Genomic DNA, 20,215 nt, shown 5'->3' on the forward strand with positions numbered 1-20,215 from the left:
TCAAACACTGTGACCTCGAACACAATATATAACATGCTTCAGTTTGATTCGTTACAGACCTTTGATAATATGCCAATATTTTTCTTTACTTCTCTTGCTTTCTATTCTGAGACTTGTTTTTTCTTCGTCTTCCCTTTCTTTAGGTACAAGCTGAGGCACACTTGGTTCCTCACATGATTTGATCTTCTAAGAAAATGCAATGTGTTCAAGAGAACTAAGACTGTTTCAAAAATTCCTATACTTTTATATAAACATTACCCTTTTCTCTCACACAATGCTAGTTATTAGATTGTTAATTATTTACTGAGAATAGGTTTAAAACTAATTTTTCTGCTGAGACCATCAGAAAGCAAGAACAAAAACAGAGCAGGATAAGAAATGCTTATCTTTCCTGTTCATTCATCTTTGAAGCAGAATGAGAAAAAGACCATAAGAAACATATGGAAAGGGGCATGTCAATTGCCTCATATCACATTCTCAGTTTCTTTCCTGGCAGTTTCCACATTTAGATTGTAGCTAGAAAACTGCAGCACCACCTTGCATTAAACTCACTGTTTTAAAAGACACCCACTCTTCAGAAATGCGTATAAATTTTTGTGTAGTTACAGGAAAGCAAACAAGTATTCTTTCTAAATGCCCTCAATCACTTAATTTTCAGTAGCATCACTGCCTAACATGATGCTAAGTTCCATAAAGTGGGTAAGTGCCAGGAAACTTCATTTAGGTTAGTTCTTAGTTAAGTCAGACTGATCAGCTATGTAGTCATGTTCTCTTTGGGGGAACGGAGAGCATGGACTTACTCTTTCTTCTGAGCCTTTTTGCTGCTTTCATTAAGGATTTTCATTCCAGTCTGATAGACATCCTCAGCTTCTTGCATTTGCCTTCTCTTATTAGACTGCTCTTCAGCTTTTAGAAACAAAAACAATAACCTCAAACATTAAGATCTCCAATTATACATCTTCAATCAAGACTATTCACTCAAAAATTCCTATTTGTTCTAAGGGTAAATACAGCCAAAATGGTGTTTCTGAATACCAATAAGCAACCCCACGTGATTAAAAAAAGCTATGTAAAGGATGCGTTGAGTATCTTGGGAGATGGTTTCCTCCCATGTGATCTCTCTCACAGGAGTTTGTTGTTAAAGTATTTCTTTCATTGCTCCCAAGCAAGATGTGCAAAGAAAGATCCTCCTTCAGGACAATGTTTGCTAGAAAAGTGTCGCCTGTGTACAACACATCAGCAAGTATAATGGGGAACACTGTCAAACCCCTATAGTTCTACAACCTCTGAAATCAAGTTTTACAGGTGCCTCCACTGCAAGATATCACAAAAGTTTTGTAAGTTCCATTTGCATTACAATATTTTCCAATATTTCCCATCACGAGAACTTTGCCTTTATAATTTCTTATACAAGGTGGCCATTAATACATGACCAGGACTTCTAGACCTCGTAACAGGGGACATAAGGAGGTATGAGAACGCTGAGTTAAGAAAGCATTCATTGGACAAGAACAAAGACATCAGGCTACTTACTTTCACAGAAGCCCCACTTTTGATCCTTCTTGTAATCGTAGGTTGTTGCGCACCAAAGCCTGCCATCTTCCCTCCCATCTGCAGTGCACTCTGCATACTCCTTCTCCATAAACAAAAAGGGGAAGCGACAAGGTTCACCATCCGCAGTGCCTCCAATAGCTGTCAAAACTGAAAATAGATACCCAGGAGTAAGACTGCTTCCCTTTATTCTATAAAGTCATCACTATAAATAGTAAAGGACTCCTGTGTCGGTATTAACTTCTGTGAAGTTAAAAACTGCATTTCATCAAGTTTTCAGTAAAGTTTCTAATTTACCAAAGCCTGAAAAAGCAGTCACTTTCCTAAAGAGCACTTCAAAAATATTACTGTTCCATTTCTTAATTGAAAGTAAGTATGCAATTTCTTCTATTCCTTATTTCTAAGCAAAGAAAATATTTTTAGAGTGTAGAATGCAGATCAGTTATATATATATTTTGCCTACCATAATAAACAGCCCTTTTACTTTCACTTCTCTGTACTCCCTTCCTCATGCAAAAGACTATCCACCGAGTGCATTCCAGTACATTTATTCATTTTAGCCATAGCGCAAGACGTAGACATTCAACAGAACTATTCACTGGACTACTGAAAATACTTGAGTATCAGCAAGGAGTACATTTAGAAAATACAACTGTAAGAAAAGACTACGAAATCACTATGAGCCCACTCACTCTTTACAGTTGCACATACTTGCATTGAAGTCTTTATTTCATTTCACCAGTTTAAGTTGCATTCAAGAGTACTTTCAGCACTCTGATTTCTCAAGCACTAGACAAAGGTTAGTGATTCCAGTATTGCAGTATTTTAAGTCAACCTTCTATAATGACTAAGAATTATCTTCAGTTTTTGAAAATGAAATTATTTCCATTAGCCTTTTATAAAGTTCTTTGTTTCGCTATGCTAAATCCAGAAGTTAGCTTCAGCTTCACCTGAAGACATCTGCAGAAACCTGCAATTGAGAATGCCAATTCCTGTTCTTTCAAATTAAGTTTCTAGTTCTTGTGGCTGTCAACAGAGCTAGTTTTTTTTCTAGAGACTATGCCATTTTCATAAGGCCTAGAGACCATACCATTTTTTAAATGAAAAATTCTCTAGAATTAGATAGCTTGCTCAAATTGCTCTTCAGAATTCGATTCCTTGGCAGATACCCTCACCCAAGTTTATTACCTCTTGACACACAGAACAGTTATTTTCAGAAACTGGAAACAAATAACATGTCTATACATTATTAGCTTTGAATCACTTCAGACATCTGTTAGCCATTGGGTAATGCCCAAACTCATGCTAAAAGTACATGCAACTACAACAGATGGGACCTCTTATCGCTATGAGCAAACTCCAGCTCCAGGATGTTAATACAACTTGGAATTTGAAACTTTACTTGTATAGAAAGTATAACACTACCTCCTGCAGTGAAAGCAATTGGACATGAACTATTTAGACAATGCTGTACATAGGAGTTAGCTGTGCACTAAAAGTTGGGAAATTATTCCAACCCAGTCCTCCCTTTTGCCTTTTTAAATTCTAAATTCAAGCATAACGCAGTTTTCCCCCCACATAGCCACAAACATTAACTCCTAAAGCAACACAACAGTGCTATTACAGGATAAAATGCTAACCACAGTTTATCATATACTTAAGGAATGATAAATACATATAATTTACATGAAGGATAATTTTTTGTCAAATTGTGCACACAAATAGGGATTTATTCAGACAGAGCAAAACAGGCGTACACATGGTGTTTTATCATGTTGTCCTTAATTATTTATATTTCATACTTTACACTGAAAGAAACCCAATATAGATTTATAAAAAATTACAAAAAAGTACTATCACTGAAAGATTCCTCCAAACAAGACGACAAATGTGGCAGGAATTGCCAGCTCTGTGCAAACTAGTGACAGTTTTCAACAAAAACTCTAACAATCCAGTTCCGTACTAACAAAAACATGGAAAATAAGAGCATGATTTTTTTTTTTTAAACTACACACTCAAGAACTCTTCACTGATTAGAAGAGAAAAGGACCCTGAAGAGGAAGAAAACTTTTCTTTAAAAGGAAAGCCTTAATAGTACTAATTCTAACTTTCTGAAGATGAAATTCTTCCCTGCTCAATAACCTCCAAAATACATGTGGAAACTTGAAAAATATTTTTCATGCAATCACCATGCACATGAGCAAAAGATGTAATGTATCTGAGGTAGACTCCTGTCCTACTCAGTTAAAAAGCCTGACAATGAAGTTTCCCTTTAGCAGTTTTTTCCCCCCCCTCTCACAGAATACAGGCATTTTTCCTTCAGAATTGCATTACAGATAAAAACAGTAATCCTTCCACCTGCACCACTAACTTACTCATAACAGGTTCAAAAGAACTGAACAGTACAAGCTCACAGTTCAATTTAAAGTCACCTGCGCACAGTATTTTGACAAGCATAGTTAAAAACCTTAGTTACAAGCAATACTCAGGAGCAAGCCATCTGGTCACAGCTTTCTCATGTACGAAAAAATTCTTAAAGTTTACTTTTGAAATAGACTGCACTGTGTAAATACGGTGCTTAGCTCACTGCTTTGTGGCAGAAAACTATTTAGTGGACTTCATATACTTTTTCCCTGTACAATACCACATCTCTCAACAGCAGTATTTAATCCTATTAGTGACTTTTTACTAACTGTATACTAGTTCTGCATCAATAAGAAACGCTTATTAGAAAATACTGAAAAACAGAAAGTAACAGAGACCCTATTCATTATTCCTGTTTTCTTTTGATATTCAAGACATGAGTTAAGAAGATAGGCAGCTTAGTATTACCATGTAACTGTACTTTTTAGTTGAAGATTTACTTTTTATGAACAGGTAAAAAAAATATTTGCTGCAAAGGCTAGAGTACTCAACTGTACCATCTAATTATCATCCACTACTAATTACAAGTCCAAAATAATCATATTAAATTCATATTACTGTAAGTAAAAAAAGATATACTAGGCTTTCCTGGTGAATTTAGACACAAGAACACAAGGTTCTACCTGTATTTGAAAACTTAATGAAGTTTACACGCAATTCAGGTGTTGCCCTATTGCTAAGAAATTTGTCATCGTATCACAATTTGTTCCCTCTGTCAACCCATTCTCCAGGCACACAGCCAGTAGGCTAAAACACTGATGCAATTTATCATTCTACAGTTACTATATACACACACAGAGTCTAGTATGTGTACCTGAGTCATATATGAAGAAATCCGTACTTTATCCATTTGATAGTTAAAGCTTTCCAGGAAGATGAAAACAATAAGAGTTATGAAAAACCTTGAAAACTAATATAAAAATGAACACTAAGACTTCAAACAGTATTTTTGAAAGCGTCATGTTACTTCCTGATAAAAAAGGCACCAATTACCATTCATTTCCGGAAAAATTCAGATGCTTGGTTTTTTAATATGTTCAAAATGACTATTTGTGTTTATCTACATCCCACAGTTACTCAGATGTCTTTCTTGCCACTTGTTCAAAAGCTTGTGAGCAGTTACCTGGACTCTGTATTTCTGCTTCTTCCAAATCCTTATTTAATAGGTTGGACATTTCTAGAGAGTTCAACTCTTCCAGTGAATTGTCTTTTTCTTCCTCTTGACTGTGAAAGTTCTCTTCATCCTCAGATTGAGAGTCTGACTTCCCTGATTCAAGGAAGATTTGACCTGCTACCACTCGAGTTCCTGTGGAATGGTCCTTTACCTGGTCCTCTGCCGCTAAAGTCTGAAAGAGAGCAGCCATGTATTTTAGATTAGAAATGGAACAGCAGCAGTTGGAAAAAAAATACTTTTTAAAGATACGACATTTAAAGAGTAGTACCAGAAGTAAATTGAGCTACTGCCACCAGCTCTCACTGATTCCCTTCTAGTTCTGTGAAAAATACACTTCAAAAGATACAGCACAACATTAATTCTTCTGTTACACAGAAGTTAATGAAAACAGTGAAAGCTACAGAGCATTTTAAAACAAGAATCAAATCGTAGTTCTGGAATTTCAGACCCTTGTTCTCACTCCGCGAGAAAAAGACAGAATGACTAGAAATGTATTTCCTTACCTTTGGCTCCAGGGATTCATCTTGATTTCCCTCTTCATCTACAAAAAGATGTTACAAGTCATTAAAAACCTTTCCCATAATTTTTTTTAAAAAAGGTATTACATTTTACTATTTTTCTGAAATATACAATTTTGTACAATATCCAAAACATTTTTTAAACCCAAAGTAATCCTCTAGATTAACCATGCAGTCTGAATTGTTCCAGTTCAGGTAAACTGCTTGAAAAAGAACATAGCAAGTGAAAACGACCTGTGGAACCTAAGGATTTGAGTTACCAAATCAGCTTTAGTATAAACAACTTCATTAGTGACCAGTCACATTAGCACCACCTCACTTAAAATGAAACATTACTCTTCACAGAAGAATACCAATTCATTTTGCCTGGCCAGCATACTCAAACCTTTGGGTAGAGGTTTCTCTTAAGAAGAGAAGCTGTGAGACATCACTTTAGCTCTAAGGTACCATTCAAGAGATGCAAGCCTTGTTTAACTGTTACCTTTCTCACCTGAAAGGGCTATCTAACTGGTTAGAAAGACTGGGAAGAGAGAAATAGTAAATAAGAAAGGCAGAAAACTACTAAAAAGCAGAAGGAATGGAGGTAAAAGGGAGGGAAAAGATCATCAGAAAAGCTTACGTATGACAGTTTTACCACCGTTTTGCAGTTGTCTCTGAATTTTAGTTCTTGTAATTTTAAAGGGCTACCCACTGCACTTCAGAGAACTTTATTTGCACTATCATCTTGATGGAAAGCCTCTAAAACTATCACAGCTGAAGCATGACTGATCCAGTCATCAGGATCTGACACCACCTCATTTAGGTAAACAAGAAACACATCAAAGAAAATGCTATAGGCCTCCCTCTCTCCTGTACACAACTCACTGAAGCAAAAAGCTAAAAACCTAAACAAGCAGCTAAGCAGAAGTGCCACTAACCCCTACTACATTTAGGAATTCCTCCCCCTGCCCTGAGATTTTGGGTTGTATAATACCTTATATAATACCCTACAGAAGTGGCCAGACGCTGATGGGCTGGAGATCTGCAGAAGTAGAAAGATTACCTGAACTGACAGCAACTACGGACTTGTACATGAGGTACACCAGTTAACATGTTATAGCTCGCTATCAAAGAATCCCCGCACAAATACTGAACATCAGCAAAACTCTACAAGTTTACAGAACTCTGATGACTCCATGTAGGCATTTGGCAGCAAGCAAAGAAAAAACTTGCATACTTTTCATCCTCATGCAAGTGACGTGTTTTACCAGAAATCAGTCATCTCTGACATGACAAGCCATGAATCACCAGTTTCATGTTTTGAAGATTGTTATCATAACGTTGCAGCTGCAGGTATTTGCAATGAAAAGGCAAATCTTGGAAGCCAGATTTCGGAGACTCATCAAATCATTTCTATTCTGTTTTTGAGGTTTAATCTTTGGTTAGAACAGGTAAGTGAAAACACGAGCATCAACTTTAAGCTGTGGGAACATAACTTAAAATGTTAAAGACTGATAAGCGAAGCTGCAAAAGTGATGCAAGAAGTAACTCAAACAGATCATAGTCTACCGAGTTTACTGAAGAGGATGCAGAGCTCAATGAGTTTGACTCCACGCAGACACAGGATTCAAAAGGGTTTAGAACAGCCTGTGTGGGTAGGCAGCTGTACTCTACAAGGCCAAAAAAGAAAGTGTGAAGAGCTCTTCAGAGAAGGTAGTGGAGACAGCACAGAGTATTCAAGATGAAACAGACCCTGCAAGCAGCAACCAGGCAACCAGCCTAAGAACAAGCACCGAGTTGGAAAAAATACCAAAACAAAAAAAACCAGGCTTAGCTACATTTTAAACAGAGATCACCATGCTTCCCAGCTTGAGGACTCTAACAGAGAAGAATGACTTTAAGTCTGAAGTCCTACCGCTGATCATTAGTACTTGAGACTACCACATAACAGTTGGTCTTTGAATACATTAAGAAGTATGTACGTATCTGGGCTATTTGCTGGTCCTCCCTGTTTGAAAGATGTTTGACAGATAGAAGTTTAACATGTTTCCCATGAATTACATTCTACTATTCTAAACAAATTTGATGTAAAGCCAAATGCCATCAATGCAATTTCAGGGTCTAGAGTCTGTCAAGAGAGTCATACATGCTTCTGCAGTGGGGAAAGAGAGGGTTAAACTACCTAGTAGACTGTATACTGCTATTAATAGGTACAAAATACTTACATGGTGCTTGTTTCTGTAGTAACAAACACGTTATTTTTAACAGTTATACCAGCTAGGGAATTTGGTTTTGTCTGGTCAAAAATAAATAAAATCAAAATCAACCTCCATGCCTGACACAGCACTGGACCGTTCTGATTTTTGGTAAAAGCTTTAGTAATTGATTTCCATTTCTGGAAGGTTGATTTCACCACAAAAGAGACATAATGACAAATATAAAAAGGGTATGTTATCCATGTACATATACCAAAGAACACTTTTATTGTGACTTCATATTCAAGGCAAAAGGATTACCAAACTGAAAGGCAAGAGACAGCTGATCCAGACCAACACAAGCTAGAGCTCACTACATCTGCTCTTCTTCCTTGAAAGCAAGTCCCCTGTTTCAGTTGTATTGCATCACCTAAATTCCCTCTGAAGGAGCCAGCGCTGTTATTGAGAAGTTGCACTTTAACAATTCGTTCCAAAATAGAACTAAAGCAACAAGCTGAGTTTAACTGTTCTTGGCTCCTAGACTTCCTCCTAAGTAAAAGAGAGAAGGTTGCAGTTATGACAGATAACGTGACTAGAGATCACTTACAGCAGTGTTTCTCCACAGGACTGCTGACTAATACGCACACGCTACCCATAGAGGTTTGTCTACCTCTAAGAAACAGTGGAGAAAACTTCTGAAAGTGTTCATGAAAGATCTGGGGAAGGTCACAGTTTGACCTAAGAACAGCTTATTAGTCAAGGCTCAACTACTGAAGAAAGCCACAGATGTTGTGTTTGCACACCTGCTTCAGAGATTACAGCTGATAGTTTAATTTGTTTTTCCACAAGCAAATCCAAAAGCAAAGGTAACAGACAGTTTTATAGAATTAGGCAACCTTGGTAACAGACCCAATTAAAAAAAACCTTCTAGGAGGAAAACTGGAAATCAATCTCACCATTTGCTAAACAAATTAGAAAGACACTAAGATGTATTAAAAGGGAAGGGTAGGCAAAAATACTTGTGCCTGAAACAGGCAGCTGATGAGATCACACAGAGCTTCGCTTACGAACAGTGCTGAACTGGAGGCACTGCTGGGTGCTCTCAGGCTCTGCTAGGATTTTAGGGCACTCCGTACAGCTAAACGCTTGCTTCAGGTATCCACCACTTCATGTATAATTAAAATCAGCTTTAACAAAATTATTTTTCTTCTATTAGAACTAGTGTTCAAGCAGCCTATTTAAATACAGCAGAAGTACTCCACCAGCTTATGCAAGATAAAAAGATCCCAACATTTGCGAGAATTGCCATTTTCAAGAGTAGTAAGGAGAGAGGGGCAGGAGTAGCAGTGCAGTGGGATTCAGAGAATGTCATTAGGTTGAAAGAGGCCAGCAGCTCCCATGTTTTGGTGCAGTAGAAGAACCGACCAACTGTCAGTCTGTGAAGCTAAAGAGCTGCTACTCCTACCAGACAACTAATACTACTGCTTTTAACACTGGACTGGTTCCTCATCTTTGGGAAATAACTAGAAATTCAGTTGCCCAAGCAGTGGGCAATCTCCCAAAGATCTGACAAATGTCCTAAGCGATCGCTGCCAGTCAGTTCCCTTCCAGTTTTTGCCAGGCTTTTCCAGTTTCCAACACTATCACAAGGCAACCAGCTAGGGGAGTACGTGTACCACAGGGGGTGTGCAGAACAAGCCTTTTTCGTACCATTAATAAAACAAAAATATAGTGTTTATGTCATCTTTACCTCATACTTTTTCATTTCTATTTCATACACATGAGGTGCATATAATCAGCACACTGTAAATATGTATATTTATTTGTAAGTTAATGGATGTTTAAAAAGTTTTTTTTTTTTTACTGATAGGAATGCATGATCAAAAGAAGTTTGGCAGCCACTATCCTAGAGATTTTCTGTGGCACTGTTACTTTTCAACATTCTTTTTGTGCCAGTGTCTAGTTAGACTCTGATACAGAACGCAAGCCCTGTTTATCCTACTTTTGCAGGAACAAGGGAAATCTTAAGATACAATTACCTAAGACTGCTCCTTATCAATTTTTCAACTGTTAAATTCAGAAAAGAGATGGACACCAGAGCCAGTTTAGCGCAGATGCTCTTCCTATAACATGAACCTCCAAAACGTGAGGTAAGTTAAGCAAAATCCTTACGTGGCATCTATTTAGCAAGACTAGTTTCAAATTATCCCTGGCAGCAAGTAAATCATACCCAGCTACAATCTTTGCAGCGTCCTCATTTTAGGGCAATTACAAGATTAAGATATAGGTCAACCCCCATCCTGAATACAAATCTTTTTTCAGTCTCCTTGCAATTGCTGGCTAGCTGTTTACAAAACTTACGCTGCAGCAGTCCCTCTGTAGGAACTGATATTCCCAAGAAGGCAACAAGTTGAAGAAATGTTTTCCAGCTACGTAAGAAAAATCAAAAGGGTCAGGAAAGCCACTGAGCTCTGACTTTTACCAGTACGGACGCAAGTATCTATTATATGCTTGTACTCAGTTGTCCTACCAGCTAATACCAGTATGAAAAAGCTCTGCCTAGCACTGACACGAGCCAAGGAATGTGCAGGGCAGCCTGAGCAAGAACCACTTCCTCTCCTCAGGCAGAATGAAGGAACTTCTGCCTCCTCAGGCCTGTGAGCAAGGCAGAATACCAAGAATCAAATAACACCTGCAATCAGAAACAAATAAGAGAAGGCTTTTTTTTTTTCCCCTAACATTCTTAATAAATGATCAACAGAAGCAGAAGGCCATCGCTGCAGTGATAAACAGCAGATTGCCACCTCTCACTGGAACAGGAACAGCTACCATTTTTAGCTCCTTTTGCCAGTGCCACACAGACTCCTTCACATTCTCTCCCAGGACCCAACTTTCAATTTCTTCATTATTTGTATAAATATTGTATCTTTAAACAAATAGCACATGTTTTTTAGGCCTGAGTTTACCTGTGTTCACCTTGAGTTTTCAAGAAATTGATTTAAACAGACAATGACTACAGATGGAATTTAAATCTACAGCTGAGTGGCTGACGAAAAAAAGTCTGTATTAAGACTGCCTTTTGAGTTAGAAAATAATAGTTCAAACATTTTTCTTTAACCTTTTTAAAATCTCTCCCTTCAATATATTTATATTCCAGATAACCATTTCCAGACACTGGCAATGACCAACTGCTCAAAGACCCAGTGAACACAGCTGCTAGGCGTGCATCAGATGCTACCAGACAAGGTGTTACTGCTACTGCAGGAAACCCAAACACCTATAAAGCAAACCTTTTTTCTGCTTTAAGAACAAAGACAAATTAGGAGCAAGAAAGGCCTTCCTGTTATAATCTAATACTCTCCTCTAACCATTTCTGGGTATTAATGAACGATTTTACCTCAGCAGCGATTTAAACCTGGCAAGAGCACCCCATCTGCCAGGCATTATCCCATGGGCTGCCCTGGGCCTATTAATTGTATTAGTTCAACTGACTCTAAACATACTTTTTTTTTCCAAGGCTGATGTGGGCTGTAAGAACCTCACACTCACAAACACAGCTACGTGATAGTGGCAAAGCAGTCAAGTCAGAAGACCCACATCCTATAAGCTACCACAGCCACAGCTGTACAGTTAACAGCCCGTGTTTTTGACACGTAGCTTCCATGTACGTAACAGATGGTTCATTTCACTTGAAGAGTCTCCTCTCATCTCAGCTTTTGCCTTTAGAGATGCTATCAGGGAGAACACATCATTCAGACAGTCTCGGTGCCTCCCCTCTCTGGCTTCACAAACCTTGTACGTGTCTTTTCCACATTCTGGGAAGTGCTCTGCTGGCTTACAGCATTACATACTAAGCTCATATAACTACGCTTGATATCCCATATGAACTGCAGTAACACAGCTTAAAAACTTAACTTCCTACTGCACTCACGAAAACAAACCCCAGACCACTGAACTTCCCTCTAGAGAAGAGGTTAGGTTACTTCTTGGCTTCTCACTGAGAGCCCAAAAGCACCCCCTGAGCAGCCCCAGACAAGGCTACATGTTAAAGGGGTTCTCACAGGACCTACAGGCGCTCTGCGCAGCTAAATGCCCCGTGTGCGCCTCCCCCCCCGGGGAGAGAGACCCGGGCAGGAAACGGTGACAACACTCCAGAAGCACCGGGCAGCAGGAGGGAGGCCCTGCAGGGCCTGGCACCACCCGTCCCGGCGCTGCCAACCGCTCGGCCACGAAGCGCACACCGGGGAGGGGGGAAAAGCCACGAAGGAGGGCGGATTTCGGCTCCCCGCGGCTGCTGCAGGCAGCGCCGGGCCCCCGGGGCAGGCCGCACCCCCCTCACCCCCCCCCAGCACGTCCCCCTGCGGCAGGCCCGGGGGCGAGGCCGCGGCCCGGCGGGGCGCAGCGACAGGGAACGGGAGGGACCGGGAGGGACAGAAGGGAGGGGAGGAGGAGCCCGGCACTCACCGGCTGCCGCCAGCGCGGCGGCCCCGAGCGCGGCGGCGCCCAGCAGCAGCAGCAGCAGCAGGCGCAGCCGCCCCATCCCGCCGCCGCCGCCTCCTCCCGGCCGCCGCCGGAGCCGGAGCCCGAGCCCGGCCCCCTGGCCCCGCCCCCCCGTCCGGCTCCACCAATCCGCTCCCCGCGCTGACGGGAGGCGAGCGGCGGCTGGCGGCGGTGCTGCACGCAGCTCGCCCGGGGAGCGGCTCGTGCTACATGGCCCGCGTTTATTGGCCGGGGGGAAGGGCGTTGAGCGGCTGTCATGCTCGCCCACCAACCAATGGGTTCGCGAAGAGGATTGCGCGTGCGCCGACCACGTGAGAGGGTCTTCCCAAATAAGGGCTTCGATTGGCTCCCGCGCCCGTTCCTACAAGGCCCATGATGAATTGCGAAGGGCGTCACCCCGCCGTCCGTCACAACGAGGCCGCGGGAGGCAGGGACTACATTACCCAGAGTGCCCCGCGCCGAGCTGTGCACGGGCCGGGGGAGGGGGGCTGGTTGCGGGCCGTATATAAAGGGCGGGGCGAGGCCACCTGTGGCTTCTGAGGGTGGCGGTTGGGGTGGGGGTAACCGTTAGGGGCGGCAGCGGGGAGAGGGGGGGAAGAAGCTGCTTGTGGTGGAAAGGAGGCGTTCGGGGCAGCCTGCGGCTGCCCTCTGAGGGGGCTCTTCCTTTGGGCTGTTGTGTGGGTGCTTGTTTTTAATAAAATAAAAATTTTTATCTTTAATTTTGTCCTTCGGTGTGTGTGTGTCCTCTGTCAGTAGGTTCCTGTATCAGCCTTTATTCTCTGAGGGGAAACAGGTGTGTGCCTTCAGTTTGTATTTAAACGTGCTGGGGTCAACTTTCAGACAACAGAACTCCAGCCAACTGAGTGCTTCCCTGCTCAGCTGTGGGGGAAGTGACAGTCAATTAAATGTATGCTAAATGAGCACAGCCGAACCATGTGGAGATTGGAAAGGCTATCATTAATTGAAGTTTATCAAAAAAGTCAGCTCTGGGAAGGATCTGAGAGCTGTGGAATGCAGCGCTTAAGTTCTTGTAGGCATCGTGTTTTCCTGTAGGCCAATAAAAGCCAACAGCAAAATAAGGGGGACCGGTGTCTGGCTGCAACAGGCTGAGACAGTTACCATGTCACAGGACTGTGCCATAATGCTGTGCTGAATTATACAATGTACTTGTCGCAGCCTGCCCAAAGCACTGAGCCCTGTCACCCTCCTGGCACCGTGGCTGTACTGTCTGCAGGGTGGGAGCAGCGAGCAGTGGTGGTGGCGGTGTGGGGCAGACTTGCAGGGCCCCCAGGACCCTAAGTACCTCCAGGGGCCACAGGCAACCCCACAGCCATCGGGCAGTGCAAGCCCTGACCCGGGCACCAGGCAGCCTTCGGCAGTTACTCCTCACAGGCCTTGTTCAAGACCAAAGCCGTGTGCGCAGGGCCAAGTGGCACGGAGGAACGAGAGAAAAAAGTCAAATGGCTTTTATTTTTTTTCCGAACTCATCAATCACATTCAAAATAAATAAATAAATCAGATAATATTGTAGACTGGGTTAGTTCCAATTAATTTAGTATATGCTGTAGTGTAATAGCACGATAAATTTATTGCCGGTTTTCCATTTACGTGTGCATCGGCCATAAAATTTCCATTACCTTTCTTAATCAGTTTTGCGTTTTTTTTCTTCTGTGAAGCTTTGAATGGATGCTTATGCATTTTTGCTATATAACTCCTATTTATTCTATGCCAAAATACGATGCTCTCTTATGTATCTTGGAAAAATCTTTTGGTTTAGATGGGGAAGTAAGTTACTGCGTCAAGTGACCACATGAATAAGGGCTCAAATTTCCTCCTTTGCTTGGTACGCTTGGTTTTAGTTTCTCAAGGTGTTATTTAATCTAAATGTTCAACAGATTTTTGAATTCTACCTATTTAAATACTACTTAGTACTTGTATAGTATGATATGGTATTATTTATTTCCCAGAGGTAAAAATGAAAGTTCTTATATGAATTAAGGTTTGAGTTATTTAGTGATACGCCTAATAACTTTCTGAGTATTTCTAATACTCCGTTGATTGTCTTCTATTTCTATAGTTTGATCACACAACTTTCTTCTTTTGAAGCAACTGTGACTTTTACATGATTTATGAAAACTTCCCAGTGTTGTTATATTTTTTTTAAATGTAAAACTGTGGAAGTGGGAGAGAGATGAAGCTTGGTACACCTGAAGATTAATTTCCTAAGAATCATCCTTGCAGAATATTCTCACATCATTTGTCAGGCTTGCTTTAAAAAAGTCAAATGTAAGAAGCTTCAGGGACCTCTGAAAGACAAATTATCTCCCAAAATGTACAGACTTACTGATGGATTTTTCTGACAAAAAGGAAATTTCTTTCCTGTTTAAGTTTTGTGCAGACTCATTTGGAAGATCCTTTTTTTGCTTTTCTTTGTGTTAGTATGTCCTTCTCAAGTTTCTGGCCATTTCCTTCTGAGGAAACAATCGCAAGGAGAATAATCTTCCCCAATCTCCAGTGTTTGTGGCTGTCAGAGTGTTATGATTGTAGCAAGGGAGGTAGAAGGAATCTGCAAAGTAAGGGACAAAATGCAAACATTAATTAAACATCCTTAGGGGGCAATGGCAAAAATGATCAATCCCCTTACTTGTGATAACCAACTGCCCAATTACAGGGAGAAAGGGGAGGAAAAGCAGTGATGGAGAGAGGAAGGAGTATTCTGCCATCTTGCTCTATCCATCTTTACGGCATGCTCTCAGTTGAACTGCCTAACCCGTTTTCAGCCTCTGATTTACCACTACCCCTTGCATCCTGTGAGAAACTGATGGCAACTAAAGAACTCTCAGGATAGAACTGAGCAGGCTTTACGTCCTGATCTGACACTCACACCTTGAATCTCATACATCCCCATTTATGCGCATCTATTTGTCCAGCTTTATGTGCACACAGCTTTACAGCACTAGAATAGACTAACACACTGAGAATATATGAATATACCAAGGACTGTACTGTGCAAGTTCAATGAGGTCAACATCCTATTCCTAGGAATGGCTTACAGAAAATGTTTAAGGAATAAAGTACTAGGAGCAGAGCTGCTTTTGGTCCTTTCCAGCTTTCCAGAATCAGAGAACTGGGGACAATTAATGGAGAAGACCAGATGCACGTCATCCACAGACCTGTTCTTTACAAGCTTCTTCACGCTTTGTCACATGAACTCATGGAAACAATTTCTGTTCTCATTCATTCCATGCGGTGTGAAAAAGGAACCTCCTCCTCGAATTTTAAACCTCTTCATCCTTTCCGTGTGTGCCTGCTGTGTTAGAAATGGTGAGTAATCATTCTCTATACCTCTTCTACATGCTACTTGTGATGTTATCTTTACATATTTGTTTTTTCAATTGCCTCTTTCCTAAGACAAAAACTTCCAGTCCATTTAGAGTCTTCATGCTGAATTGTTCCATCTTTCTGAACATCCTCAATTCCTTTGTACATTCTGTAAAGTCCTATTACACCCTTTTTGAGATATGGTGAACAGAACTCTGCAAAGAGCCTCTTTTGTCCTTTAGCCTTCTCTTTCTCTTGCATTAGATTTTTTGGTTTAAAAAAAGAAATATGCAAAATTGTCTCTCTAGCCTGAGCAGCATGCAGTGAGAATGAAGTCACTTAACCCTGTATTAGATTATATGAATTCATGAATGTCAAATTCAGTATAAATTCAAGCACAGCACACTCACAATGTGGGGTGCAGTGCTTTAAATTTCATGCACAACCCTCTCACTTTGCAGCTTACACCTGCGACTACAGGTAAACCATAAATAGGGGCAGCTAAACCGTTAGAGAAAACAGTTTTCTAACAAAACCAAATATTTTAAATAAAAAAGTCCCCCAAAAGTTCCCCAGGACAGCAGTCGCGCTTTCCTTCAAGTCTCAGATGTTTATCACAGAAATGCCTGTTAAATGGCCTCTAGTAAACAGAACAGTGATCTTCACAGCCCAAATGAAGATTAAGAAAAGCACAATGTTCTGCCAGTGCTGATTTTATTCCCATGCTCCCTACCATATGGTTTTATCACCAGCATGATGTCTGAATACTGTAAACAGGCCAGCTTGTTAGTGCAGCAGGGGCCTGACATGAGAGAGAAAGACAATGAAACTCGTAACAGAAGAAATTCAGTGTGAATCAAAGTGACAATATCATTTGGTGGCAAGGCAAGAATGGTGCAGGCTTTGCTGGAAGCAGTGAAATAGGGCTGTGCAGCTAGCCAGCAGACAAAGATTTTGATCATGTCTTTTTCAAAGTGGACATTCTGCCCGATAAGCATGAGTCTAGTCATACCACCTCACTCTTGACAGTTACACAATCCACAGTATAACAACAGCCTGATCCTGCAGTGGGGATGTTCTCCTCAAAACGCGTCCTAATATCCCTTGGCAATACCTGGGCTGGTACTCCATTTCTGGGCATCACAGCCCAACTCATGCACCTCAGTTCTAATCTCCCGTTTTTACACCCTAAGTTAGTTCTCTGCTGATGCACTCCATATAATCTTGGGTGGGCTGATTTCTATCCTAAAATATTGATTTCTTACTCTATCAAGTCTTAGTTTATTTTAGATGCAGATAAATTATTTCTACATATGTTTCTAAATATTACATATTACAGCTGATTGGTTTTTAACCATTTCCTGTTCCCAAATAACTTCAGAAAAAACAATGCCTCCCCCAGCCATGTTCATTACTTACAAGTGTGTGTTGAATCATTTTTTCTGAATAAATTACACACTGCATGAGTGCTAGGATTGTTTATTTATGATTGATAGTTTAAATCCTGTGATTCTTTTATGTTCTTCCAGCTGAATGACTCAAATTTTCTAACCAAAGAATTATGAACAGTAAACAACCATACTTACAAGCTAACATTGCAAAAGCCCCAGAAATGACAGCATTGCCACAATGCTTCTGTAAACACAGACTAGATATTCAAGAATTCACACAGGCCGAAGGGACAGTCAGTATAGCCAAACAACATTCTCAAAGATGCATTTTTTCTCTTCTTCATCTGACTTTGTTTTCCCCAGAATTACAGCTCTGTGGATGTTTCCACGATTAATGGCCAACACTACTCCCATAATGAATATCCTGTGTACATCTTTTCCTGCTCACCTCTTCATTGACCAGAGTTCTTGCTTTGGTCCTGAGCCTGCAGTCAACACAGAAAGTTTCAAGAATGGGACTCCCAAGCTTGGAAGGAAAACATCGAGTTCGGATCCCTCTTACCCCTGGAATCCATCCCCATCCTGCACTAGTTACGTTCTCTTTTACTTCAAAGCCTGTCAGTTCCTTTGAGCTTTTCTTATTTTAAAGTAATTCAGGTTACATTAGAGACTGCCATTAATACAACAGATAATGCTATGTCCGTAAGTGCAAGAAAATCCAACATATATAACATTTTTAGGCTGCAGACAGTTTTAGGAAGATGTTGGACATGTCACTGCAACAAGTTAATTTCTTTTAAACTGTTCCTTTCCTTCAATATCTGCACCACAACTCACAAGACGCCTCTCAAAATCGTGTCAAAGACATTGTACTATACCTAAATTCAAACATCTATGCAGAGGTACAGAAGAGAAGCAGAGTACCTCATGTTATTTCCAGTTACAGATCCTTAACTGTGAGACTGTGTTTCTTCTAAATGAAACTATTTTTCTTATTTTGCCCATTTTCCTTAAGTATAGGGGCTAGAAAAGAATTCTACTGATTTTTACACAGCATTTCTTCAATAATTAAAATGTTTTAAAGAGTGTGAATGTTATGTTTTCATCAAATCTGTATGTAGTTTGGCCTGATGTCACTACACTTTTTCTCTAGAGTAGGCTGGTGTTCATATGCTGTAACACACTGCAAGATTATTTGTTTGCTCTTCCTTGTCATCTAAACACAGGACCTTGAGCATATAGCCAAGCAGATAACATTATTTTTAGTGCAAGCACAACAGCTGCCCTTGCTGGAAGGTTTTCATGCTAGACATAGAGCTGAGGTTCTTGGCACAATTCAGAGACTTAAGAAATCTATAAAGGTAACTCCCGCCCCTGGGATTATAACATTACAACTCCGGTAAGCACGTAATACTCAGGTTTCATTAAATCCTGCAGGAAATCTCACTGAAGATAACTGGAGCTCTTCCCCTGCAAAAATAAGCAGTAAAGAAAAGCAAGTGATAGCAGTAACTCAATAGCAGAGTTTAAACCAGAACCAACACAAAAAGGAGCATGATTCCAGGAACTTAAATGAACAGCATCATTTTTCTTGTATGCCATCGTCGGTACAAGGAATGTAAGAGCACCTGGTCCATTAAGTTATCTGGTTAAGGACTATTCAGTGTAATAGAAATAACAAGCAACAAGAAAAGTGGTAAAGCAAATACGCACAAACCTTAGCGAATAGGTAATAAGTGAGGCAATAACAACGAGGAGAACTCAGCAGTCATTGATGGGCTGTTAAAAGAAGCTACTCAGGTGTAATCTTGACAGAGGCACCACAAAATCAAGGTTATCATGTGATTAGATATTTGAAGTGGGCTGAGCTGTGGGAATGTGTGAAAATATGGAATACTAGGAAGAACTTGTAAGGTTTTGTAAAAGTTATGGGATGTTTATGGGAAGGGACAAAGGTACGGAAAGGGAGGGATAAGGGTGGGCAGCAGGGGAACATACCCAGCACACTTTTTAACTGAGCCATGACCAGCACAGTCTGTTCCATTGTCTTACAAACTATTGAGTTTCTTTGTGACCTCAGCAAGTTCACAAACACCACCAAGTTAGGTGGGAGTGTCGGTCTGCTGGAGGGTAGGAAGACTCTGCAGAGGGACCTGGTTAGGCCGGATCAAAGGGCCGAGACCAGTTGCATGACATGCAACAGAGCTCAGTGCCAGGTACTACTGTGCTTGGGTCGTAACAACCCCGTGCTGCGGTGTAGGCCTGGGGAAGAATGGCTGGAAGGCTGCCCAGCGGGGAAGGACCTGGGGGTGCTGGTCAGCAGCCGGCTGAACATGAGCCAGCCGTGTGCCCAGGTGGCCAAGAAGGCCTGCGGCATCCTGGCCTGCATCAGAAATGGTGTAGCCAGCAGGGCTAGGGAAGGGATTGTCCCCGTGTATGTGGCACTGGTGAGACTGCACCTCAAGGATTGCATTTGGGTTTGGGCCCCTCACTACAAACAGGATATTGAGCTCAAGTGTGTTCAGAGAAGAGCAATGAAGCTGCTGAAGGGACTGGAAAACAGGACTTAGGAAGAGCAACTGAGGGAACTGTGGTGGTTTCCCCCAGCTGGGCAGCTCTACTCCACCACTCCGCAAAGGAAGGGCTTTGGGGAGAAAGTATGATGGGGGAAAAAAAGGCTTATGGGTTGAGATTAAGATAATTTAATTAAAGGAAAAAGAGGAGGAAAAAAAAAAAAAGCAAAGGCCTCACAGAAGCAAAAAGAGAGAGAGAACGATTATTCTCTACTTCCCATATGCAAAAGATATTTGGCCATGTCTTGAGGGGCCTCAATAAACAGTGGTTGTTTGAGAGGACAGCCATTTTTTATTGAGAATGCCCCTTCCCAACCTTTTATTGCTGTGTATGACACCATATGGCAGGGAATATCCCTTTGGTTGGTTGAAATCAGGAGCTCTGACCACGTCCCCTCCCCAGCTCTTGCCCCTTCCCCAGCCTCCTGTCTTTGGGGATCTGGGGGAAGGCTTGGGGAGGATCTTGATGCTGTGCCAGCACTGCTCAGCAGCAGACAAAATGCTGGTGCGATACCAGGGCTGCTCTTGCTACACATGTGGAGCAAAGCACTGTATGGGCTGCTGTGGGGAACGTTAACTCCATCCCAGC

At 41.3% G+C, this 20,215-nt stretch overlaps 1 protein-coding gene across 1 annotated transcript in view; it reads right to left on the reverse strand.

Moving 5' to 3' along the window:
• Positions 1-12,458, reverse strand: part of SEL1L (SEL1L adaptor subunit of SYVN1 ubiquitin ligase) — a 30,495-nt gene extending 18,037 nt beyond the window's left edge. The window contains exons 1-5 of the mRNA XM_083839777.1: positions 12,306-12,458; positions 5,653-5,690; positions 5,099-5,321; positions 1,534-1,701; positions 801-906 (exon numbers count right to left, since the gene is read on the reverse strand). Of these exons, the coding sequence (XP_083695903.1) occupies positions 801-906; positions 1,534-1,701; positions 5,099-5,321; positions 5,653-5,690; positions 12,306-12,381 (611 nt within the window). The 5' untranslated portion in view covers positions 12,382-12,458. The remainder of the gene's footprint in view (positions 1-800; positions 907-1,533; positions 1,702-5,098; positions 5,322-5,652; positions 5,691-12,305) is intronic.
• Positions 12,459-20,215: the final 7,757 nt, after the last annotated feature.

The sequence above is a fragment of the Anser anser genome (genome assembly GCF_964211835.1).
Source record: "Anser anser genome assembly, chromosome: 5".
Classification (NCBI taxonomy): Eukaryota; Metazoa; Chordata; class Aves; order Anseriformes; family Anatidae; genus Anser; species Anser anser.